At 36.0% G+C, this 26,652-nt stretch overlaps 2 protein-coding genes across 2 annotated transcripts; one reads left to right on the top strand and one right to left on the bottom strand.

The window, feature by feature from the left end:
• Positions 1-336: 336 nt before the first annotated feature.
• Positions 337-1,359, bottom strand: LOC148565141 (uncharacterized). The gene has a single exon (XM_088487122.1). The coding sequence runs from the start codon at positions 1,357-1,359 to the stop codon at positions 337-339; it is 1,023 nt and encodes a 340-aa protein (XP_088343248.1).
• Positions 1,360-20,223: 18,864 nt separating this feature from the next.
• Positions 20,224-26,395, top strand: BIM2 (BES1-interacting Myc-like protein 2). The gene is made up of 7 exons (XM_088486636.1): positions 20,224-20,740; positions 21,083-21,167; positions 22,538-22,607; positions 22,713-22,808; positions 23,785-24,200; positions 24,534-24,663; positions 25,917-26,395. The coding sequence occupies exons 1-7, from the start codon at positions 20,626-20,628 to the stop codon at positions 26,019-26,021; spliced, it is 1,017 nt and encodes a 338-aa protein (XP_088342762.1). The 5' UTR covers positions 20,224-20,625; the 3' UTR covers positions 26,022-26,395.
• The last annotated feature ends 257 nt before the right edge of the window (positions 26,396-26,652 follow it).

Raw genomic sequence — 26,652 nt, 5'->3', positions numbered from 1 at the left:
GGAGAAGTCATTGATTGTTTTTCTTCCGAGAATCACGTTGTAGGCGGTGGTGTCTTTTAAGATTGCGAATTTGGATAGGATTGTCTTCTTCTGGTTACCTGTCCCTATGGTGATGGGGAGGGTGATTGAGCCGTTCGGTTTAAGAAAGTTGTCTCCGAGTCCCATGACACCGTTACGGTATGTTTGGAGGTTGTCGTTGTGGAGCCTGAGTTTGTCGAAGGCTCCTCAGAAGAGGATGTTTGAGTCTACACCGGTGTCCACCAGTATCCTTCGTACTAGTCCTGTTCCGATCCTTGCCGAGATGACGAAAGGGGCGTCTTCAGCCGAGGTGCCGTGCTAGCAGTCCTCAGGTAGGAAAGTTATCGTATTGTCGGCCACGGTGGTTGGAGTTTGGTTTCTGACGGCCATCACTTTGAGATCTTTTTTCAGTGTTGATTTTGACTTGCCCGATATGTCTTTGCCTGTGATGATGTTTACTATGATGGTTGGGTCTTCCTCTGGGCTTTCTCTAGGGGGTTGTTTTTGGGTTCTTGGGTTGCGCTCTTCTCTTTCTGGCAACCTGTCTCTCTCCGTACGTTTTGGTTCTCTGATGATTTTGGTGAACTCTGGGAGCTTGCCGTCTCGTATGGCTTGTTCGAGGGCGTCTTTCAGGTCGAAACAGTCTTGTGTCCTGTGCTTGTAACCTCGGTGGTAGTCACAGTAAAGGGTTTTGTTGCCTCCCGTTCTTTCCTTGAGTTGTCGGGCTTTCGGTATGATGCCTCGATCTGCTATTTGGTGGTATATCTCGATAATTGGTGCTGTCAGGGGCGTGTAATTAGAGAATTTGCCGATTCTTGGTGGTCGGATTGTGTTTGTCAGTTTGGGGTGGTCCCTTTGATTTTCTCTGGGTGGTGGGTTATGTCGTGGTGCCGGGTTGCCGTGTTGGGTGTGGTTGTGTTGCCGCTTGTTGGTAGCGACGACCTGGCTGACCTCTTCGTCATTTATGTAATCTTTGGCGACGTTTTGGATCTCGTGCATGGTCCACATGGGTTTGGTGGTGAGGTGTTTGCGGAAGTCTTCGTTCATGAGCCCGTTGGTTAAGCAAAGGCTTGCGACTGAATCCATGAGCCCGTCGACCGTTAGGCATTCGTCGTTGAAGCGGTCGAGGTATTTTCTTGTGGATTCGTCCTGTTTTTGTGTGACCCCTAGCAAGCTGATGGGGTGTTTAGCTTTAGTGATTCTGGTCGTGAACTGGGCCATGATCTTTCGTGTGATGTTGTGGAAACTAGCTATGGATCCGTTTGGGAGGGCGTTGAACCATTTGATTGCTGGCCCGGCTAGGGTCACCGGGAAGGCCCTGCATCGGTGATGACAAGTCATCATAGTCTAGTTTTACTAGCCTTTGTCTCTGTTTTTCATTTGGTTTATGCACTTTCTTGCACTCTAAGTAAGTAATTTGGAATGAAAATGCATGACTTCTTTGAATCAAACAACCACCATGAAATTGATGCTAAATCATGAGGTTTAAGCTAAATTTAATTGATTTTTAATGATTAATAGAACTTGTGAAATTGGTGATACTTTGATTGGTTGTTTTGATTAATTGTAGGTGAAGAAAAGAAGAAAAGAAGGAAGCGTGGCCTAAGAAGCGTGGCTCAAAGGAGAAAAAGTGTGGCCAAGAAAGGAGGAAGTGTGGTGCAACAAAACCATGAAGCTCTCCCCAAAACTCACTAAGTGAGCGCTACACTTGCTTCCAGGAGACCAAGGCACAAAGCTCAGCTCACTTTGTGAGCTGAGCACAACACAAGGCCAAGAAATAAGGAAATGAGGAACCAAGCTCAGCTCACAAAGTGAGCATTATCGAGAGCACTGAGAAAATAATTCAAAGAAAATGATTTGCAAATGCATGCTCCAAGGCTTGAACTCATGACCAAGGGGGATGGGAGAGGCGCTACTCACTAAGGAAAATAAGCAAAAAATGGCCAAATGCATTCCTCAAGGTTCGAACTCACCACCATGAGGAAGCAAGGAAGCAAGGCATCACAAGAAAACCAAGGAAAAGCTCCAGCGCATGCTTCCTCCAAGTTTCGAACCAAGGACCCTTCCTTGGATGCACCAAAGCTCAGCTCACAAAGTGAGCTGAGCGCTATCCATGGGCACATGCAACACATCTTGACACGGCCAGGAAAAGAGTGGAGCGCGCATGACACGGTCCTGGGCAGCACAAGGCGCGCACAATTTGGCACCAAGACACTAGCGCTCAGCTCACAAAGTGAGCTGAGCTCTCCCCTGATGCTTCCCAATCAGCAAGACACGCTATGCAAAGCACAAAGCTCAGCTCACTTTGTGAGCTGAGCATTCCCCTGGGAGATGCATTTGGGCTGAAATTGAAATTTAAAATTCCATCTTACTTCATTCCTTCACCAAATCAAAAGCCCATCCAAATTCCAATATCCAAGAATAGAAAGTGTATAAATAGGAGTTAGTTTGATGTAATTAGGACCTTTTTCTTTTACCTTAGAACCTCTAGACTTCATTTTGAATTTTCCCTTTTTACTTGCATTTTAATTCTGAGCTTTTTGAATTTCTGAGAGAACTTGGAAGGAAAATTGATCTCTCTTCTTCTTGGTTCTTGCTTGAACACTCTTTTATTTCCTTGCTTTGGATCTTGGGTAGAGAATTGAAGAACTTCTGTTTCAATCTCACCTTGGGATCTTGTTTATTTTCTTTCTGCATAATTGAATTTGAATTTCTGTTTACTGCTTCTTCATCTACTTTGCTTCTGCAATTTACCTTTCTTTACTTCTTTTGCAATTTCTCTTGTTGGATCTAGGAAGGGAGTGAGATCTAGATTTGTTTTCTAGTCTCTTTGATTTCCTGAGATCTTCAACACCTTTTAGAATTGCTGCAACTTAAGCACTGCTTTCCAGTTCTTTAAATTCTCAAGTCATTTTACTTTTCTATTAAGATCTACTTCACTGCTCTTAAATTTTCTCTTTTATGTTTAATGCAATTTAGTTGTTCTTGTTCAGATTCTGCTATCCTAATTTCCAATTCCTTTTATGATTCAAGCAATTTACATTTCTTGCACTTTAAGAATCTGCTTCTTTACTTTCCTGCTCTTTAATTTACTGCACTTTACCCCTCCCCCTTTACTTTCCAAGCAAATTTAGTTTCTGCAAGTTACAATCACTCAACTAAATCTTGATTCACTTGACTAAATCAACCACTAAACAAAAATTGCTCAATCCTTCAATCCCTGTGGGATCGACCTCACTCATGTGAGTTATTATTACTTGATGCGACCCGGTACACTTGCCGGTGAGTTTTGTGTTGGATCGTTTTCCACACATCAAGTTTTTGGATTTGTTCACCAATGTAATGAATGCCAAAGAGCTGGAGGGTTGACAAAAAGGAATGAGATGCCTCAGAATTTCATCTTGGAAGTTGAGCTATTTGACCTATGGGGCATTGATTTCATGGGACCTTTTCCCCCTTCTTATTCTTTTAGATACATCTTGGTAGCAGTAGAGTATGTCTCAAAATGGGTGGAAGCCATAGCCACAACCACTTGTGATGCACAAATTGTCCTTCAATTCCTTAAGAAACATATCTTCACTAGATATGGAGTTCCCAAGGGTCTTGTCAGTGATGGTGGTGGTCATTTCTGCAACAAGCAAATGGAGAAACTCCTCCACAAATATGGAGTAATCCATAAAGTAGCCACACCATACCATCCTCAGACTAATGGCCAGGCTGAATTAGCAAACAGAGAGCTGAAGAGAATTTTAGAAAAAACAGTGGGAAGCACAAGGAAAGATTGGGCCAGGAAGTTAGAAGATGCACTTTGGGCATACAGGACAGCTTTCAAAACCCCCATTGGGAAGTCCCCATTTCAGCTATTATATGGAAAATCTTGTCACCTCCCTGTGGAGCTTGAACATAAAGCTTTTTGGGCCACTAAACTTCTCAACCTTGATTCTCAAGCAGTAGGAAAAAAGAGGCTGCTACAACTAAATGAGTTGGATGAGTTTAGACTAGAAGCTTATGAGAATGCTAAGATATACAAGGAGAGAGCTAAGAGGTGGCATGACAAGAAGATCTCAAAGAAAGAGTTCAAGCCAGGACAGCAAGTGCTCCTGTATAACTCAAGGCTCAAGATCTTTCCTGGCAAGCTTAAGTCCAAATGGACAGGTCCATATCTAGTAACAAAAGTCTTTCCTTATGGAAGTCTTGAGCTGCTAGATGAAGCCACACAGAGCCACTTCACAGCAAATGGACATAGAGCAAAGCCTTATTTAGGAGGACAATGGGACAAGGAAAAGAAAGTTCAATACCTGAACTGAACAAACACAGAGAATGTCAAGCTAATGACAATAAAGAAGCGCTTGTTGGGAGGCAACCCAACCTGAGGTAGTTTTCTTTTCTTAGCTATTTCAATAAAAAGGTTAATTAGCTTTATCTATAGTGCAAGAAGCTAAGTTTGGTGTTGCACACCAAAACAATATAAAGGAGAATGAAGAATTCTAAGTTTGGTGTTCCACCAAAATCTCATCATAAAATACATTCTCACTTTATGCATAATGCTAGCTTCAAATATTTGGATGAACTAAGTAACTATTTGCTGTTTCATAGTCTCTAATCTCATTGCCTTTAGCAAGGAAAAAGGATTTCACACATAGTAAACTATTGTATGAGAAGCATTGGCAAGGAACTAAGTTTGGTGTTCACACACTAATGTAAGTTCAAGAGCCCACAAATAAGGCTCGTAGACTAGCCGAATAACTAAAGGAGTTGAAAAGCAAGCAACATTTGAGGAGAATGCAGGAAAATAGCCAACACATCAGGGAACATTTGCATTATGACTTACAAGGAACAAACAGAAGGAAGAATGAAAAGCTGCATCCCAACAGGTTGTATTTGTACTTGATCCTTGTTGTTATGTAATGATTTAATTCAGAGGGCCCTTTATGTCTGGCTGAAATGATTATTTAGTTGCAGGTGGAAGTACATGTTGAAAAAGAAAGCTAGCTGCATAATTTTTGCTTAAAAGTTATCTGCATAATAATTGTCATCACTCATTAACTTGAATACTTTGTTTTGTTCCCCCTTGCTGTTTGAATAAAAGAAAGATGTTTGATCTAGAAAAGTAATTGTCCAATGTTGCAAAAGTTAGAATGAAAGTTAGTGGAGGTATATGTTTGATTTAATTGTTAGCTCATAAAATAAACGTTGCAGAATGACTTGTTTCTTAAAGCCTAAGCCAGTGTGCTGCTATGATCCTTCAAATAATGAAAGCCCCTTGAAAATAAACCAAAACAGAAAGAAAAAGAAAGAAGAAAAGCCAAAAGTTGGCAAAGAAACAAACAATAAGGCTAGACACCAATAGCTTGGACCTTAGGACATATGCCTGTGGTGTTTGTGTACTAGGATATGCTTGGACAAGTAGGTTCTAAGGAGTATCGTAAAACTTGGCAACTTAGATCAACTGATTTGGGATTGTCAACTGAAAGTCCACAATAAAGAGCAACCTAGCTACAAAACATTTAGTAATCCAAAGAGATGCTGGGCATCAATGATCCTAGGAAGAAAAAGATGAGCCATGTGTCTGTGGTGAAGAAATGTTGAGTAAAATAAGGCCACTGCAACATTTGACACCAAGCCTTCAATAAGAAATAAGTTCTGTAATACAAAAGAAAGAAGAAAAGATGACAAGGGAAATGAGCAAAAAGTGAGGATTCATAGCAGCAACCTTGGTGAACCCTTAAGGAAGCATTGTCTATTTTAGCAGCAAGTAATAAATGAGCTACTTTTGATCTGCATAAAATCCCATAAACTTAGTTCAACTATATGCTTAATAAGGACATGTATACTATTCTGTTTCATGCTGCTTCTCTTATGTTTTATGCTTGCTTGGGGACAAGCAAGTTTTAAGTTTGGTGTTGTGATGACAAGTCATCATAGTCTAGTTTTACTAGCCTTTCTCTCTGTTTTTCATTTGGTTTATGCACTTTCTTGCACTCTAAGTAAGTAATTTGGAATGAAAATTCATGACTTCTTTGAATCAAACAACCACCATGAAATTGATGCTAAATCATGAGGTTTAAGCTAAATTTAATTGATTTTTAATGATTAATAGACCTTGTGAAATTGGTGATACTTTGATTGGTTGTTTTGATTAATTGTAGGTGAAGAAAAGAAGAAAAGAAGGAAGCGTGGCCTAAGAAGCGTGGCTCAAAGGAGAAAAAGTGTGGCCAAGAAAGGAGGAAGTGTGGTGCAACAAAACCATGAAGCTCTCCCCAAAGCTCACTAAGTGAGCGCTACACTTGCTTCCAGGAGACCAAGGCACAAAGCTCAGCTCACTTTGTGAGCTGAGCACAACACAAGGCCAAGAAATAAGGAAATGAGGAACCAAGCTCAGCTCACAAAGTGAGCATTATCGAGAGCACTGAGGAAATAATTCAAAGAAAATGATTTGCAAATGCATGCTCCAAGGCTTGAACTCATGACCAAGGGGGATGGGAGAGGCGCTACTCACTAAGGAAAATAAGCAAAAAATGGCCAAATGCATTCCTCAAGGTTCGAACTCACCACCATGAGGAAGCAAGGAAGCAAGGCATCACAAGAAAACCAAGGAAAAGCTCCAGCGCATGCTTCCTCCAAGTTTCGAACCAAGGACCCTTCCTTGGATGCACCAAAGCTCAGCTCACAAAGTGAGCTGAGCGCTATCCATGGGCACATGCAACACATCTTGACACGGCCAGGAAAAGAGTGGAGCGCGCATGACACGGTCCTGGGCAGCACAAGGCGCGCACAATTTGGCACCAAGACACTAGCGCTCAGCTCACAAAGTGAGCTGAGCTCTCCCCTGATGCTTCCCAATCAGCAAGACACGCTATGCAAAGCACAAAGCTCAGCTCACTTTGTGAGCTGAGCATTCCCCTGGGAGATGCATTTGGGCTGAAATTGAAATTTAAAATTCCAACTTACTTCATTCCTTCACCAAATCAAAAGCCCATCCAAATTCCAATATCCAAAAATAGAAAGTGTATAAATAGGAGTTAGTTTGATGTAATTAGGACCTTTTTCTTTTACCTTAGAACCTCTAGACTTCATTTTGAATTTTCCCTTTTTACTTGCATTTTAATTTTGAGCTTTTTGAATTTTTGAGAGAACTTGGAAGGAAAATTGATCTCTCTTCTTCTTGGTTCTTGCTTGAACACTCTTTTATTTCCTTGCTTTGGATCTTGGGTAGAGAATTGAAGAACTTCTGTTTCAATCTCACCTTGGGATCTTGTTTATTTTCTTTCTGCATAATTGAATTTGAATTTCTGTTTACTGCTTCTTCATCTACTTTGCTTCTGCAATTTACCTTTCTTTACTTCTTTTGCAATTTCTCTTGTTGGATCTAGGAAGGGAGTGAGATCTAGATTTGTTTTCTAGTCTCTTTGATTTCCTGAGATCTTCAACACCTTTTAGAATTGCTGCAACTTAAGCACTGCTTTCCAGTTCTTTAAATTCTCAAGTCATTTTACTTTTCTATTAAGATCTACTTCACTGCTCTTAAATTTTCTCTTTTATGTTTAATGCAATTTAGTTGTTCTTGTTCAGATTCTGCTATCCTAATTTCCAATTCCTTTTATGATTCAAGCAATTTACATTTCTTGCACTTTAAGAATCTGCTTCTTTACTTTCCTGCTCTTTAATTTACTGCACTTTACCCCTCCCCCTTTACTTTCCAAGCAAATTTAGTTTCTGCAAGTTACAATCACTCAACCAAATCTTGATTCGCTTGACTAAATCAACCACTAAACAAAAATTGCTCAATCATTCAATCCCTGTGGGATCGACCTCACTCATGTGAGTTATTTTTACTTGATGCGACCCGGTACACTTGCCGGTGAGTTTTGTGTTGGATCATTTTCCACACATCAATCGGACTGCGTCGGCCACTCCTTCTAGGTTCATCCTAGCCTCGAAGGCCGTTAGATATTCTTGGGGATCTTTAGTTCCGTCGTACTTCATGTCAGTGGGTTTGTCGAAACCTTTGGGGAGTTTTGCTTTCAAGATCCTTTCCGTGAAAGGTGTCGCTCCCATTATCGTGTGGTCGTTTCTTGTGCGCTTGGTTTCTCGATTTCGCCGATCTTTGTCCGAGTCATGCTGACGACTCAGATCTCGGGAAGCGCTGCGGTTGTGCCTTTTGCTGTATCGCCGCTCTGGCAATTTTTCTCGCCTGTGGTCGCGCGAGGTGCTACGATCGACTCTCCTATCGTGTCGCCGAGTTGGCGATCTACCGTGGCGAGATTTTGATCTAGAAGTTGCATGTCTTCCGTGTTCGTTGTTGTATCTTTCCTTGGCGGTCAATCTGCCTTCCAGTTCCTGGACCCGGAGGCAGAGATCTTGGATGATTTGTGCCGCTTTGTCCCCCGTTTTCTCGGGGTGTCGCGGTTTCGTGACGACGTGATCATTTTCCTTATTCTATGCATGGTGGATGGTACTTGCTATCCTTCCTTGATTTGCGACCTCCTGGTGTTCTGGGGTCGGATTCTTTGTTCGAAAGTCATCCCGGCTTGAGGAGGCTTCTTCGAGTACGTCCCCCATTCCGGTTTAGTCGGCGTAAGTTTTTCCCACAGACGGTGCCAATGTACAAGATGTCTCTAGTACGGGTTGAGGGATGGATTGGAAACTTGCGGGTTGAGGCGGATGCCGGATCGCTTGACTGGAACAATGGGGGGAGGTACCTGCAAAGACACTCCGACGCTCAAGTCAAAATGGATCTGAGAGGTGTAAGGTGTGTGAAATGAATGAATACCTGGGGGGACCTGGGTTCTCTTTTTATAGGTGGTGGTAGTTATCTTATCTTATCTTATCTTATTTGGCTAAGATAAGGAAGATGTTTGAATTTGAAAGTCGGTTAGAAATTCCAGAGGACCGGCTTCGGACCCTCTAGAAGAGCGAGGCGGGTTGGACCCGGGTAACCGGGTTTGGGTTTAATCCCGGGTCATAGATCCATGGGCCGGATCCGTAACAGTATCAAATCTCTCAAAGAAGAAGAATGACTAGAGAAGTCTTTGCCAAAAAGGTAAACAGAAAGAATGAATGGAGCTAATACCTGTGCCATGCCACAAATTATCTTGTAAGCCATCAATTACATAAACTTCACCACTTAACTTCACAGAACCAGTTCAGTCTGGGTTTGTTCGGTTCAATGCGAAAAGACCGATTTTTCATGGATTAATAGCAGAAACTATTAGACCTTTATCTCGGACTGATTGAAGTTCTGGTTTACCATTTTTTAGACAAACTGTCCGGTTCGATCCGAGTTTGCTAATTATGATTTTTAGTGTAAGTTTCTTGTGACTTTTCAACAAGTATGATGTCGGTTATTCTCTATTCTACCATTTTTTTTATTTTTCTTTTGACTTTTCAACAAGTAGCTACTCTTTATATAGTGTTGTAGTACAAATGATATTTTTTTAGAAGCAAATAGAGAAATATTAGCTAGGTTATTTATTCGAGTCTTTTGAATATAATTGTTAAATAGATTTTTTGTTTTATCAATAGTGGAAGTATATAATATAAGGTGTACATAATATAAGGTAATTTTTTTAGTGAGAATATAAAGAGTACATATATATAAGGTGTAATGACTTAACAAATATTTAATATATATAGTTTATATATTTTTTAAATGACATAATCATTTATATAATTATGACGAGATTATCCAGAGAATACTTTTAATCAAACAATATATAAAGTTACTAAAGTTTGGTGTCTAACTTTTTTAGACTTGGTATGCTCAAAACGTGCTTTATGATCATCATGACAAAAGGATGCTTCACATAATGTTCTTTGCTGCTGAGAACATTCCTCCTCTGCAAGAGCTGGCTTATGACTACAATTATATAGTTACATAATCTATTTCATAAATAAATTTAATAAAAAAATAATAATAATTTTTTTTAATATTCCATATTCATTATATGATATATAAATAATTAAAAAAATTAAAATAAATAATGTATTCATAAAACTAATAATAAGAAACAGAATAAAAAGATAAAATATAAATATATCTCTTCTTTTTTTATGTATTTATGAATCGGGATGAATAGGTATATCTTACAAAGTAATAACTATGAAATAAAAATAAATTTGTTATTCTAAATTATAAAAGAAGTATTGAGTACTCTCTAACTAAAATTTTTATTATAAATTTATTATAAAAAAATATATTTATATTTCAAATTAATGTAGATGTTTGGGATAAAAAATAAAAAATCTGAAAAATCTAGGAATGGAAGTATGATAATAGAGCTGTTCCAAGTAACAGATATCATAATAATATAATTGGTTGGTATTCTATAATAAAATTAATTAAATTAATATATAAAGTTTATATATTTTTTATGTCTATTGTTTAACTTTAAAAATAAATTTACATATAACAGAGTACTCCTTAATCAAATAATATTTAAATTTACTAAGGTTTGGTGTCCAATTTTTTTAGACTTCGTGTATCTTTACATAATTCATTTCATAAAATAAATTTAATAGACAAAATAATAATAAATATTTTTCTAATATTCCATCTTCATCATAAAATAAATAAATAATTTAAAAATCAAAGAATATTCCTTTACATTCTTATATTAAAAAATAAATAAAGTCATTTTATATACAAAAATACTATTTTATAAAATAACTACAAAAATCTCTCAACCACTCGTAATTTAATTCGTTAATCTAACATAACACACCATTTGATAAGATATTAAATAGTATTCTTATAATCTTATGTTAAAGATTATCATAACGATTTTATTGTTATCTATAATCTATAATAATATCTATAACAATATATAATGACAAAACTTATTTTGGTGTTTAAAATTCTCTTCTAATTTTGTCCTTTTTAATAATCTATCCCACTGTAGGTAAGTTATTCCACGTTAAAAAACATCCATTACCTCATCTTCTCTTTTATCACATACATTCATGTTTTCTCTTATCTCATTAATTCACGACTTATATCAGTTACGTTAAATAAAAAAAATTTATATATTTTTTTTACAGTAACCTCATTAAGATTTTTTTTATTGGATGTAAATTATTGTTGCTGATTTTCTTATTTGGATATATTTTTAAAGAATAAAAATAAAATAGTTCAACAGGAACAATTTTTTTAAAATTAAATTTGCACAATAATTTTTTCTTCAAATTATTATCATACTCTTTTAATATACTCTAGGTATCTACACAATATATAATGTCAATTGGCCTCTAAATTTAACTTCCAATATTATCCTTAATAAGAGAAGTTTATTATTAAAAAATTTCTTGCATACATCTATCAACTACGTTAAATAAATAAACTTCCACATATTTTTTACTGCAACTTTATTAAGAGTTTTTTGTTAGATGTAAATTATTCATGCGGATTTTTTTATAATGGATATGCTTTTAAAAGAATAAAAGTAAAATAATTTAACAGAAAAATATTTTTTTAAGAGAATAAAAAATGGAAGAAAGAAGAGAGATTAAGCCAATATAAGAGTTGTCATGAGGCATATGTAGATAGATAATGGTAAGAAAAAATAATAATAAAAATAAAAATTAAAAATTCTAAAAGAATAATAAAACTAAAGATAATTTAAAATGTTGATATAAAATTATAAGAAATAAAAACTTTTTAGCCATTAAACTTATGCAAGAGAAAGAGTGATTTAAATATAAATTTTTATATTTGTTTTAAATTAAATATATATAATTAAGAAATAAATAAATTTACAAATATTTATAAATTTTTATCTTCATTGTTATACATAATAACAATGTAATAATTTTAGTATTATATCTAAATTAAGTTATATTTATTTATTCTATATATTAAAAAATTAAATAACTTGTAAATTTTTTTATTTTTTATTTAATTATTCTATAAAAAAAATTTGAATGCTTGATTTCTTAAATTTTCTCTTAAAATAATAAAATATGACTTAACAAGCAAGTATGAAAAATAAGTATCTATATAATAGTTATATATCTAGATATCTAAATCAAACAAAAAAATAATTCTTTCAACAAATTTTTAACAATTCAAAAGTTAATACAATGGATATGTATGGATCAAAGTGATAAACAAAAATGAGAGCTGCAATAATGGTATGATGGTGATGGATTGCGGTTGGAAAAAAATAAGAAAGGAGAATAAAACAAGGCAACATAACAGTGACGGCGAGACAATAATAGTTATACATGTAAAAAAATAACAAGAGAAAATAATATAATCAAAATAAAAATTAATAATTTTGAAATAACAATAAAATTAAAGATAATTAAAGATATTTAATATACGATTAAAAAAATAATTTTTTTATCTATTAGAATTATGTATAAAGAAAAGAGTGTTTTGAATATAAATATTTAAATTTGTTTCAAATTAAATAGGATTGAAAAAATAAATATTTAATATATAAATAACTAATTTGTAAATAATGTTAATAAATCTTTATCTTAATTTTGTTATATAATTGATAAACTACTATTTTATAGTTTATCTTGGGCTAATTTGAGTGGTTTTTATCAAGCCTTTACACACTTATTCATACAATTCGCATGTTTTACATTTTCCTTCCTAATTTTGTGCTATGATTGAAAACATGTTTCTTTGGTCTTAATTTAGCTAATCTTAATCCTCTCTTATTACCATTCAATGCCATGATATGTGTGTTAAGTGTTTTCAAGGTTTATAAGGCAGGAATGGATTAGAGGATGGAAAGGAAGCATGCAAAAGTGGAAGGAATACAAGAAATTGAAGGAATTGCTAAACTGTCTAGCCTGACCTCTTCGTACTTAACTGACCATAACTTGAGCTACAGAGGTCCAAATGAGGCGGTTTCAGTTGCGTTGGAAAGCTAACATCTGGAGTTTCGAAAAAATATACAATTTGCTATAGTTTCCACGCTGTTAGGCGACATGCACGCATGGATCACGTGTACGTGTGACAGAGCCGCGTGCTGGACGTATCAGAAATCGCTGGGGGCGATTTCTGGACTGTTTTTGACCCAGTTTTCGGCCTAGAAATCACAGATTAGAGGCTACAGAGTGGGAGAATGCATTCATTCATTGAAAAACTTCTCAATTATTCACAATTGAGGTTTTAGATGTAGTTTTCTAGAGAAAGAGGCTCTCTCCTCTCTCTAGGTTTTAGGATTTAGGATTTCTCTTAGGTTAGGTTTACTTCATCTCAATTCCAGGTTCAATGTTCTTTTAATTTAATTTCTCTTCTACTTTTATTTATTCTATTACTTTAGTTTGTTTATTTTCCCAATTTGGTTTATGAACTCCATGTTAGATTTGATTTTTTTATTTAATGCAATTTGAGATATTTCAGATTTATGATTGCTTTCTTTAGTTTATGTGATTGATGCTTTCAATATTTAGATTTCTCTCCTTTTAGCTTTGGTTGAGTAATTGGTGACACTTGAGTTATCAAACTTCCTTGTTGATTGATAATTTGAATTTGCTGGTTGATTTGGATCCCTCTAAAGCTAATCTTTCCTTAGGAGTTGACTAGGATTTGAGGAATGAAGCTGATTAGTCCACTTGACTTTTCTTTATTTAGTAAGGGTTAACTAAGTAGGAGTAATGAACAATTCTCATCACAATTGATAAGGATAACTAGGATAGGATTTCCAGTTCTCATACCTTGCTAAGAGCTTTATTCGTTATTACTTTAATGCTTGCAATTTACTTTTCCTGTTCATTATTCAAAATCCCCAAAAAGATAATCTTCCATAACCAATAATAAATATACCTCCCTGTAATTCCTTGAGAGACGACCCGATGTTTAAATACTTCGGTTATCAATTTTATTAGGGGTTTGTTACTTGTGACAACCAAATTTTTGTACGAAAGGATTCTTTGTTGGTTTAGAAACTATATTTGCAACGAGGACTTATTTGTGAAATTCTTTACTAGCAAAAAACCCATTCGTCAAAATGGCGCCGTTGCTGGGGAATTGCAAACGTGTGCCTTATTATTGGTTATTGTAAATAATTGCTTTTTGCTTATTTGTTAGTTTTAGGATTTAATTGCTTATTTTTGTTAGTTTTTGTTTTTATTTTCTTTAGCTACTATGAACTCTCACCCCTGTGAGTTTGGTTCCAATGTTTTTGTAAGGAATAGAAGCTATAATGAAAATATGCATCAAGGTTGGAACAATCAAAGATGGGAGGAGCCACGAGAATTTGATCAACCCTTTCGGCAACAACCCCCTCCAATGCGCTATAACCAACAACTATTCTATGATGCATACCGAGACAAATAATTATGGTGGACCTCTTCGTGACAACCAACCTCTACCAAATTACTATGATCAAGAGCCATTCCAGGGTGCGTACCAAGATGATGAATATGGTGGACCCCTTGTGGTTACCACCAAGCCCCACCATATGCCTATGAACCCCTTCCTCAACATAACTTTGAACCACCATACTCACAAGTCCCTTTTCACCATTCACCTCCATATGACCCTAACCCTTATCCATCATATCAACCACCCTGTGAGCCTTATGAACCATACATATAACCACCCCCAATTCCAAAACAATTGCCCCCTTCATCTTCCAATGACGAGTTGCCTCACTCTGTTAAGACCATGGAAAGCACACTTACCAATCTGACCTTCGCTATATAAGCCCTCATCTCCCAGATTGGATCATCGAATACCTCCAACATTCAACCATCAAGCTTTACTGCATCCCCACCCTCCATGGAAGAGCACCTACATCAATCAATCCAAGAGCAACATGATCCCAATTATGCTACTGACCCGGAACAAGAGAGAAGGGATCGGTTTCGTGAATTCATACTTCACAAGAAGCTAGAGGAGGCCCTAAAGGTAGAGGTAGGAGAGACCCTTGAAGGAAGTTGTCAAGAGATAGAAGTCAACAAGGAGGAGCTGGATTTTGTACTTGAAGATGAAGGAATAGTTGAAAGGAGTTGTCATGGAAAGAAAATCATCAAGAAGGAGTACGATTTTATACTAAAACAACTGGACAAGGTTGCAATTATTGAAGAGGAAGAAGTGGTTGCAGACTTAGGAGATGCTGAACCTCCATGGGAAAGTCCAGTCATAGAGCCTCCTTTCAAGATGTTTGATGTTGAGGAGGGTGTACAACCTCCGAGGTATATCATGGTTGAAGACTTTACAAAGGTTGATCAAGAGATGGAGACTAAAGAAGAAGAAGTTTGCAAAGAGGTGGAAGTTGTCAAGGAAGAACTCAAGGGAATGGAGCTGGAAAGCACCTTGCCAAAGTTGTTGGAGACCTCTCCCCCAAAGCCATCACCATCCATTCCTTCATTCAAGTGGGTAAATCTTTCATCTCTAAGCTTAATTAGCCTACTTGAATATGCTTTGCTTGAGACGGATGGGCAACTTTGAGCTCTTTGTGGCATTAAGCGTAAGAGGAAGATGGTTAGTGGTTGGAGTTGTCATGCAAGGTTCAATATGGTTGCATGCTCCAAGTTGAAGTGCAAGAATCAGTATAGAGTTCGATTGAATGGGTCTAGGAAGTTGTTTGGACACTTCAGTGAGAATTCAGATTGCTCACCACCCGGTTGGAACAATGATGATCAACACGAAGACGAGTGTAAAAGCGAGGTTTGGGACCCCGGAATACATTCTGGCAATCAACACTCATAGGGCCTTGTCACTTGCTTTAACTTACTCGAAGGCTTTATGCAACTAGTGTGGGATCCCAGAGGCTATTGGAATTACAAATACTGGTGGGGATTTCTGGATGAGTTCAAGCATAAGCCACCATGACAGGGAGCTCATCAGATGTCCAACTTAAGGACTTTAACTAAAAGTTCTAGGTGGGAGACAACCCACCATGGTATGATCGTTCTTTTTCAATCTTAGTTTTATTTTGTTTTGTTTTATTCTTAGTTTTATTTCATTCTATTCTTCTTAGTGTTCATCCATAATGCCTGCATCAGCATCTGCATTCTGCATATTGCATAAAAAAAAAGAAGAGGGGAATCGACGCGCAAGCGTCCACGACGCGCGCGCGTCGTATGTGTATGCGCCAATGAACAGAGAGTTGCGCGAGAGACGCGCGGGAGGGATGCATGGCGCACAAGCCACACCATGCGTACACGTACCTCACGCGTACGCAAACCCTATAGAAAGTTCAACCCATGCGTAAACGTCAGCGACGCATACGCGTGGGCATAAAAATCGGCGTAAAAGCGTGCTGACCCGAGAGTTGTGCTGCCCTTGCGATGGAACCCTGACGCGTGCGCGTCATTTCGCTCTCAGACCACCCATGCATACGCGTGGGCAACGCTTATGCGTCAAACGGCCAACTTAGTTTTCACGCGTTACGCCTTGTTTTTCAATTCTCACTTCTTTCTTCTATCTTTTCTCCTTCTTTCTTCCTCCTTTCTTACTTTCTTCTTCTTCATCTCTTTAACTTCTCATCCTTCTTCACTTTCATTCTATTTTACTTAATTTATTTGCATACTTTCATTCATTGCATTTTAATTTTGTGCATATTTTTATTTTCTTTTATAAATTTATTATTTTTCCATTGGTGTTAAATTTTCTTATTCAGCTGTTGCATCTTTTCTTGCATTATCCTGGTGCTTCATGACTTGTTCTGTTCCGATTGGGTAATATTATTTAAGTCAATGCTAGTCTTTTATGATAGTTGTACTCTTTTTGCATTGACATGAATTTAATTGATATGCCATTTGATTCTACTATTTTTTCATTTGCATGTTGTAGCTACCATGTACTTGAGACCCTCATTATTTGGCATTAATCCACCCATACTTTATTGATTTTCTTATCTTTATTTCTGGGTTACTTTTCTTCTTTTTCCTCTTCTTTCAGGCTAGCCACCGAGAAAGGAAAAGAAAAGCTTCTCAATGGGACGACAGACAAGTCCATCTGCACAATCTATAGAGAAAGGCATCAGTTGGAGCAACCCGTCCACTTGCACATCTTAGCGTGCACCAAGGACGGTGCAATCTTTAAGTGTGGGGAGGTCGATACTGACTTCCGTTGGTTAGTTAATTTCTTCTCAACACAATATTTTATTTTCCTTATTAGTTGTTGTATTTGCATGTTTGACTGCATGTTTGTTTGATTTTGTGCATTTAGCTACTACTTGGCTGAAGTAATATTTTCTTTTTCAAGACCCTTTTTATAGCATTTCACTAATTTAAATTAAAACTTTTTGTCAAACTTGTTTGAAGACTGTAAATTGGAACATGAATTATAGCTAAGAACACACAACCTATGAGATTTGAGCTTAGTAACATGGTTACATTATTTAACCATAATATTTTATTCTTGTGTTTTCTTCTCTATGATTACAATCTATATTTTGTTCCATTCTATATGTCTATTGTTTAGTATATTTACATGCTTGCATATGATTGAAGCCATTATTTGTTATCAGCTCACTTATCCCAAATAGCTTACCTTTTCAATCACCTTTGTTTACCACCTTGAGCTTTTTAATCCCCATTTGTTCTATATTTTACCACATCACTAGCGTTAAGCGAAAAAATAATTAACTACCCTAATTGAATCTTTGGTTAGCTTAAGATAGAGATTGTGTGCCAATTAAGTGTGGGAAACTGTGGGAACTTGGGTTGATAAAAGTGTACAGTGTTTCATTGACAAAATATTGAGAATTTGAGTGCCTACTCATGTGAAACAAAAAAAAAAATATGCATTGATATGTTATGTTTGCTTTCATGTTTACCATATAAAAAAAAATAAAAAATATTCAAATAAATAAGTAATTAAATAAGGGGACAAAATTACCCCAATGTTAAGTTTAATAAAAGATCAATGCATATGTGGAAAAAATTAAAGAAATATTTGGTATATGAGTATGTGAAATATACAAAAGTGGAAATTTTGGGTAGCCAAGCATGATTTTAGAGTTATATAGAGTATGTGTGTATGTTAGGTGAAAGCTTAGGTTAATTAAAGATTCATATTTCAGCTCACTTGGCCATACATATATCCTCACCCTTACCTTAGCCCCATTACAACCTTGAAAAGACCTCATGATATTTGCATTGGTACATTAAATATTTGTTGATTGGTTAGATGAAGAACAAAGTTTTAGAAAGTATGACTAGAGAAGAGTAGAGTGAATTAACCTTAGACACTTGAGAGATTTGAGTGCGTATACACTACCAGTGATGGTTCAATGCTTGATTCTATGTTCTCTACTTTCATGATCTGTCTTCTTACAAGTCTACTTCTCTTTACTGTATGATTTGAATTAGTGGAATCAGATTTATGTTTGTCTTGAAAAATTTGTTTGCTTTTAACCAAGTAGGAAAAAGCATTCTGCATTTAGTTGCATTCATATAGATAGGTTGCATTTCATAAGTTTTACCATTCCTCTTCACTCTCTTATAGCTTCTCTTGAGCTTAGCATGAGGACATGCTAATGTTTAAGTGTGGGAAGATTGATAAACCACTATTTTATGGTTTATCTTGTGCTAATTTGAGTGGTTTTTATCAAGCCTTTACACACTTATTCATACAATTCACATGTTTTACATTTTCCTTCCTAATTTTGTGCTATGATTGAAAACATGTTTCTTTGGTCTTAATTTAGCTAATTTTAATCCTCTCTTATTACCATTCGATGCCATGATATGTGTGTTAAGTGTTTTCAAGGTTTATAGGGCAGGAATGAATTAGAGGATGGAAAGGAAGCATGCAAAAGTGGAAGGAATACAAGAAATTGAAGGAATTGTTAAGCTGTCCAGCCTGACCTCTTTGTACTTAACTGACCATAACTTGAGCTACAAAGGTCCAAATGAGGCGGTTCTAGTTAAGTTGGAAAGCTAACATCCGGGGCTTCGAAACGATATATAATTTTCCATAGTTACCACACTGTTAGGCGATGCGCACGCGTGGATCACGCGTACGCGTGACTGGCAAAAATTCAATCCATGCGTAGCGTGGACGATGCGTACGCGTGACAGAGCCGTGTGCTGGACGTATCAGAAATTGCTGGGGGCGATTTCTGGACTATTTTTGACCCAGTTTTTGGCCCAGAAAACACAGATTAGAGGCTATAGAGTGGGAGAATGCATTCATTCATTAAGAAACTTCTCAATTATTCACAATTGAGGTTTTAGATGTAGTTTTCTAGAGAGAGAGAGGAGAGAGCTCTCCTCTCTCTAGGTTTTAGGATTTAGGATTTAGAATTTCTCTTAGGTTAGGTTTACTTCTTCTCAATTCCAGGTTCAATGTTCCTTTAATTTAGTTTCTCTTCTACTTTTATTTATTCTATTACTTTAATTTGTTTATTTTCCCAATTTGGTTTATGAACTCGATGTTAGATTTGATTTCTTTATTTAATGCAATTTGAGGTATTTCAGATTTATGATTGCTTTCTTCAGTTTATGTGATTGATGCTTTCAATATTTAGATTTCTCTCCTTTTGGCTTTGGTTGAGTAATTGGTGACACTTAGTTATCAAACTCCTTTGTTGATTGATAATTGGAATTTGCTGGTTGATTTGGATCCCTCTAAAGCTAGTCTTTCCTTAGGAATCAAGCTAATTAGTCCACTTGACTTTCCTTTATTTATTAAGGGTTAACTAAGTGGGAGTAATGAACAATTCTCATCACAATTGATAAGGATAACTAGAATAGGATTTCCAGTTCTCATACCTTGCTAAGAGCTTTATTAGTTATTACTTTAATTCTTACAATTTACTTTTCCTGTTCATTATTCAAAAACCCCAAAAAGATAATCTTCAATAATCAATAATAAATACACCTCCCTGCAATTTCTTGAGAGACGACCCGATGTTTAAATACTTCGGTTATCAATTTTATTAGGAGTTTGTTATTTGTGACAACTAAATTTTTGTACGAAAGGATTCTTTGTTGGTTTAAAAACTATACTTACAACCAAAACTTATTTGTGAAATTCTTTACTAGCAAAAAACACGTTCATCAATAATAATAACATATTTTTGTTTTATTTTATAATTTAAATTTATTTATTTTATATTTTTTATATATATTAAATAATTTAAAATATTTTATTTTTTTATAATTTATTTTTAATTATTAATATTAAATTTATAATTTTAAAAATAAAAATATAAAAATATTTTTTTAACTCAATAGAACCTATTGAATCGGTAGTTTTATATAAAGGTTAATACATTAAGATTAAATTCTAATAAAAATAATAATGAATTATACATTTGTCAAGAAGTAAATGGGGAGTTTACGCATAAAAACAAGGGAAAAAAAAAAAATGAAGGGGTCACGAGATGCGCATGAGCCCAGCCACATGCTATCGTTTCTTCCTCTCCGTCTCTCTATCTCTGGTGACTGACTGATGTACTCTGCCGGAGACCCAAAATCAGAAGAACATTCCCACACCGTCGACCCCCACAACACAAACCTATCATTTTTCTTCCAAAAACTCGCACAAATTGTTCATCCTCGCCCCCAATCTAAGCCCCTTTTTTCTTTCCTAAATTTCCCAATTTGTTTTTCCTTCTTCTCCCCTGTGATTTCTCATCGATTTCTCATCTGGGTACCCCCAAAGCTCTAATCATTTCTTTTTGTAGAACAATGAGGGTAGGGAAAGGGAACCAAGAAGAGGAAGAGTACGACGAAGAGGAATTCGGTTCTTCTAAGAAACAAGGCCCTTCCTCTGCCCCTAATAACGCCAATAACACCAACAAAGGCAACTCCGTTTTTTAATCTTTTTTTTTTAGTGTAACATGTTAGGGCCTTGCTCTTATGTTAGCCTTAGATCCATTTGTTTGAAGGTGTTTTATGTGTGTCGTACGAGGTTGTGTGAAAAGGTGGTGTTGGTGGTTGTTTTTTCATTTCCCTAAATTATGTTTTGAATATGTTACGGTGACTATGTTGAGTTACAATTTTGAAGTTTTAATTTTGGGGGAAAATATGTTATATTTGGTGAATTTAATTATTATGAAGAGTTTGCTTCTTCATTTGTGATTTTGAGTTGTTCTTAGGACAGATTTGCAGTTGTTATGTTTAGTTTCTGGCTTTGTTAATGCAGATGCCAAAGCTGTTGATAAAGCAAGCGTGATAAGATCAAAACATTCGGTGACTGAGCAGCGAAGAAGAAGCAAGATAAATGAGAGGTATGTGCAACGGGCCAGTGTCATAAGTTCAGTCCTCAGTGCCAGTGTATTTGATGTTGGAGCCCTCAACCATGATGGTAAATTGAAATGTTGCGTGCTTCATGTGTTGTTGCTGAGTGTAACTGACAGTGTTTTGAAATGATTGATGGAATTTATTGAGATTTCTAGTGTAGATTGCCTGGAATTCAATTAAAAAATCAACTTTAGTTTATTATTGCTGGATTGTTTGAGGTTGAATGTAATTGTTTAATTCTCTGAATACTTCATTTTTGGCATGATTACATGTTGAAGTTGCTAATGTTGGCAAAAATGTTTGTGTTTTTTGGTTTTTGTTTTCATTCCTATGTTTTCTACTTTAACATTGTGTGAAGAAAATAACAGAAACAAGTGATGAAAGAAACGTTAGAGCACATTTGGTTAGTTTGACTTTCATTTCCATGGAAAACAAGGGTATCTTTTTCGGTTGCTTATAGATGTTATGTTTGGTTCACCAGCTTCATTTTAAGTTGTAGGGATTGTGTATGGAAATTTTGGAAATAACATCCTATAGTTTTCAGCATTTTCACATTAGTACAGTGGCAAATTTGTAGTTTCGGACACTTTCTCCCATACCTGTGAGGTTTCACACATAGTGCCAAAGAGCCACCACTGACTCTCATTTGCACTTTCCTCCACCCTTATTCACCATTACGTCCCTAGACCCTACTGGCTTTGCTGTCAGCTTCTGGCTGTCAAGCTGTCAACACTGTTGGCATAGTTATCTGCTATGAAGGTGACTTGGCTTAGCACCTCCCTCCATTCCCTGTCTATTGGCAGCCCTTCCTTCCTGGTCGAGGTAGTAGATAGCCACATCCCTCCATAAGCACCACCACAACAGCATGGTCACGGATGCCAATCATGCCAGCAGTTGCAGTGTACTCCAAGCCAGGAATGAAGGGTATCTTGACTGTTTAGTGATGATGTCATTGGCTCTATCTTTGTTTTGAAATTGCATGGTTGGTTGGTTCCAATATTCACCAGATTTTTAAACTTACAAAAATGTGCAATGCTGTAGTATTCTTTTGTTGCGTTCACTATTTTGCTTTTTCTGTGTCAGATAGGGGATGGACAACTGGACAAGTTTGAATACTTGCATGTCTTTTAGGGTAGAAAACTGGGTTCAGAGAAATAAAATAGAAAACAAAGAATGAAAATAGGAAATGTTTTCACAAAATCAAGTAAACAAGAAATGCAGGAGATAAAATCAAGAAACAAAGATAAATCCAAACAAATCCTGGGGACTTTTGGTTTCTTTCTTTCAACCTGATATGCTTTTAATTGAAATTACCATAATTTGTTGCTGAGCTAGATATTGGTGATCTATTTTTCAGATTTCAGATATTGAGGGATCTCATACCTCATAGTGATCAAAAGAGGGACACAGCATCATTCTTACTGGAGGTACATCGTGATACAGAAAGGAAATAATAAGTTGTACTTTATCTCTATTTAAATTAGGATAGGATATATCTTTAGAACTTGCTGATTTTTGCTTTCTTTTTTCAGGTGATTGAGTATGTTCAGTACTTACAGGAGAAGGTACAAAAGTATGAAGGCTCATATCAAGGTTGGGGTCATGAACCCTCAAAGTTGATGCCATGGGTAAATTACAGAGACTATATTGTTTCTAGATCATGTACTTTTGACTATATACAAATCCCTCATCGTATAGTACTTTCAAAGTAGCTGAGCCCAAATTCAGACCACTTTTCTTGTGTGGAGAAAACAATGATATGACTTTTGGCTTAACCTATTATATGTAGTTGTGGTGGTTGTGCTCATATGTGTACATTCAGATGAAAAATAAATGACACTCAGAGTACAGAGCGAAATTGAAATTCAAAATTATGTTCTTAATTGATCATATCTGTTAGAACAGCTGTTTGGGTTTGTAATTTTTGTATATTTTATTATGCATTGTTTGCCAAATTAGTCACACTCTTTGATTTTTTAGTTTCGTTGTCATAAAAGTATATGGGTTAATGTTCAAATTGGTCCTTGAAAAATTATGCATGAGTCAATTTGATCCCTAAAAGATTCAATGCTTCAATTTTGTCCCTAAAAGATACCAATGCTAGTCAAATTGTTCCTTAATTTTCAGCTGACATATTATGATATCAACGTTAAGTTCAATATAACCCATTAAGAATGTCGTATGTAGCAAATGTTACCTCACACGTCAACAATTATCAATGACACATCAACAGAAAGTTAATGGAATGACTAACTTGACTCACATTGGTATCTTTTAGGGACCAAATTGACTTATGCAAGATCTTTCAAAGGCTATTTTAAGTATTAGCCCCTTATTCTCGAGTTGTGTCACTAATTGATTCAACCCTTTTCTGTATTTAAAATAAAATTAGGGATCTAGTTTCCTACTTGGATTTTAACTATATTAAATTTATTTCCTGCAAATGAGGCTTTCTACTTTTGCTGTCTTATAGTGGACTTTGTTTAGTCCTATTGGCTATTATTTTGGTTGAATACTGTACAGTATTTTATCATGATCTACCTAGTTTATGTTAAACCTTTATTTTTATTTTTCTAAACTTGTTTACTCACCTTAATGTTGCAGAGAAATAGCCATTGGCGTGTGCAAAGCTTTGTTGGGCAACCTCAAGCCATAAAGAATGGTTCAGGTCCGGTGTCACCTTTTCCTGGAAAGTTTGACGAAAGCAACATTAGTATCTCTCCAACTATGCTTAGCGGCAACCAGAATATGATAGACACCGATCAGGGTAGGGATATTGTCAGCAAAGCATCCGAAGGACAAACTGATTTAGCTAGCAAGGGAATAGCTCTGCCCTTGGGTATGCACCCAAACATGTCTGTTCCTGTCAGAAGCGATGGTGTACTTTCACATCCTCTACAGGGATCTGTTTCAGAAGCGCAGTCAACTGAGTGCCCTGCCGCTAGTGAACCACTGAGCCAACAGGACGAGCTGACTATTGAAGGAGGGACAATCAGCATTTCTAGTGTGTACTCCCAAGGGTGGGTGCTTACTTTTTCTTTTGTTGACTTTTTGTAACTGTCTATTGTTGCTGCATGGTTTGTTTAATGGGAACCACTTAACCTTCTATTAGCTCTTCCCCTTGTCTTTAAAATTTAAAGTTTGCAAATAGAAACTGTGATATAAGGACTGAATATATTGGCATTTGCATTAAATGATGGCCATTGTTTATACTGTGATGCTTGTAGTGCTGTAAAGAATTCCAATAGTTATGAATACGAGTATGGCTTGAATGAAATTCTAATCTTCTCGCATTTGTTTATAAGGCTTTTTATCAGCTTTAGTAACAATTATTAAAATTATTTGAAGAACAGGTTGTTGAACAATCTGACTCAGGCACTACAGAGTGCTGGTTTAGATCTATCACAGGCCAGCATTTCGGTTCAGATTAATCTTGGAAAACGAGCAAACAATGGACCAAGCTGTGGGACCTCTTCTCCCAAGGTATATATAGGCTATACCATATATAGCGTATCTTACTTGTTCCTTTGGTCAGCAAGATGTCCAAGAGAAATTTTTATTTTTATTATTTTATTTTATTTTATTTTTTGATGCAATCTATGGAACATTGTATATAAAATTAAGATCATCATATGAATTGGAATTCTATTTGCCATCTTAGTAGTTAATAGACTGTTATTGGCAGGGACTAATACCTTTCAAAGTTTTTATTTTGCTGGATTGAAACCCAAAAAACAGGGATTTAGCTAAAAAAGTGCCTTATCTTTTTAGTAGCATTCAATAAAATTTTTCTTTTATGGTGCTCTTAACCAATTCCCTTAGGGCAAGACCCAAAATTATAAGTATCAAACCAAAAATCAGATATTTTATAGGGACCAAAAACTTATTTCTGCCTAAATTTTAATATGCTTGAAGTGGTTTCAACATAGTTAGGGCTTGAAAATTATGCACTAGTGAAGATCACTTATTGGAAAATAATTATGTTTGATGTGTCTTTAGTTGGTTCTAGTTCTGGAGTTTTGGGCAGGCAAAAACTATTTCTTCTCTTCCATCATGATCCTCAATACATTTTTTTGGGTGTGCATTGTCATACATGCATATTATGTATAAGTAATAAGGTTACATATTTTAAATACAAGCCAGTTATAAAGGGAGCCATTCTTTAATCAAAGATTCCATCCCCCTTTGCTGTGCTCAGAATATATATTGTACGAATAATCTACTTAAGTGGTAACTATTTGACTTAAAAAAATTGATCAATGTAATGTTTAATTCAAATCTAAACATAGTTGGCATTTGCCTTGAAACCTAAGATTGAGAATTACTTGGTTCTGTGGTGAATGCTTGCTGATTTGTGGTTTCTAACTTCTAATGCTACTTTGCAATAGAGTGCTGCAAGAGATGTATAGTGTGTGAGACGAATTCAATTGGATGAGACATGGACATGTAACATGTATTCAGTTATTCATAGGTAGTGACCTATACTTTAGATACCATGCTTAGTTAACGGTAGTTAGAACCTTACATTTGCGATTTGAGTCTCTCAATTTGATAGGATTTAACATGCTATCGGTATTTTTTATCATGTTAGTGTATCTCAAATGTGTATGATTCTTACGGTACATGTATGATTCGATGTGATTTATATCACTGATATGATTCATACTCAGGGATATGATAATCCATTTTGATTCTGTTTTAGTCTAGATTTTATTTTATTTTTCCGTGTTGTGCAGAATCACGACATGGTTCCTTCCAGCAACCAAGCTTTTGCACAGTTTAGAGATGCAGGCAGTGAAGACTCGGACCAAGCTCAGAAACGTCTGAAAACATTCAAGTGATTTCTCCAGGCTTTTCGGCAACTCCTGCAGGGGTCATCCAGAATCTGCACTGGTTCCCAACGTGGTATATCCTTCTGTTAATGTACATCCTTGGCCAGTTTCTAATTCACTTACGAAGGAGGTCATTTTGGAAACAAAAACCTAAGAACGCAAATGTTATTGTGGGAATATTGTTGAGATGACTTATGTGACTGGACATGTCATATGCCATATCTTGTATTTTGTTTGTATGGTACATATTATAATTATAGTTAGTGTTATGTAGCTTTTGGGTTGGTAAAATTGTGTTAAATACTTCCATTTCTTTGGTGTATGTATCCTATTCCTAGGCAGCAAAAGTACTCAACATTAGTTTGATGTTGAGGAATTATCTTGAGACTTCCAGGCTTCCAGCGGTAATTTTTTATCCAAAATAAAAAATAAATTGATAGCTACTTTGTTTCCCAATAAGACAATTTTTATGAATAATGGTAAAAGAGTTACCCGAGTAGACCGAATTATTCTTGCTGAAAAAGAATAGATTTTGTTCCGAGGGTTACCTGAAACTGGGTTGTGTTTGGGTCTGAACGTGAAGTCCAGGCTCCCTCTGTGACAGTGTTCGACTTTATTGGAGTTGAGGTGTTGTCGTCCG

Source organism: Arachis ipaensis, chromosome B5 (genome assembly GCF_059453495.1).
Source record: "Arachis ipaensis isolate K30076 ecotype BB chromosome B5, ASM5945349v1, whole genome shotgun sequence".
Taxonomy (NCBI): Eukaryota; Viridiplantae; Streptophyta; class Magnoliopsida; order Fabales; family Fabaceae; genus Arachis; species Arachis ipaensis.
This window is presented reverse-complemented; position numbering and strand designations above follow the sequence as displayed.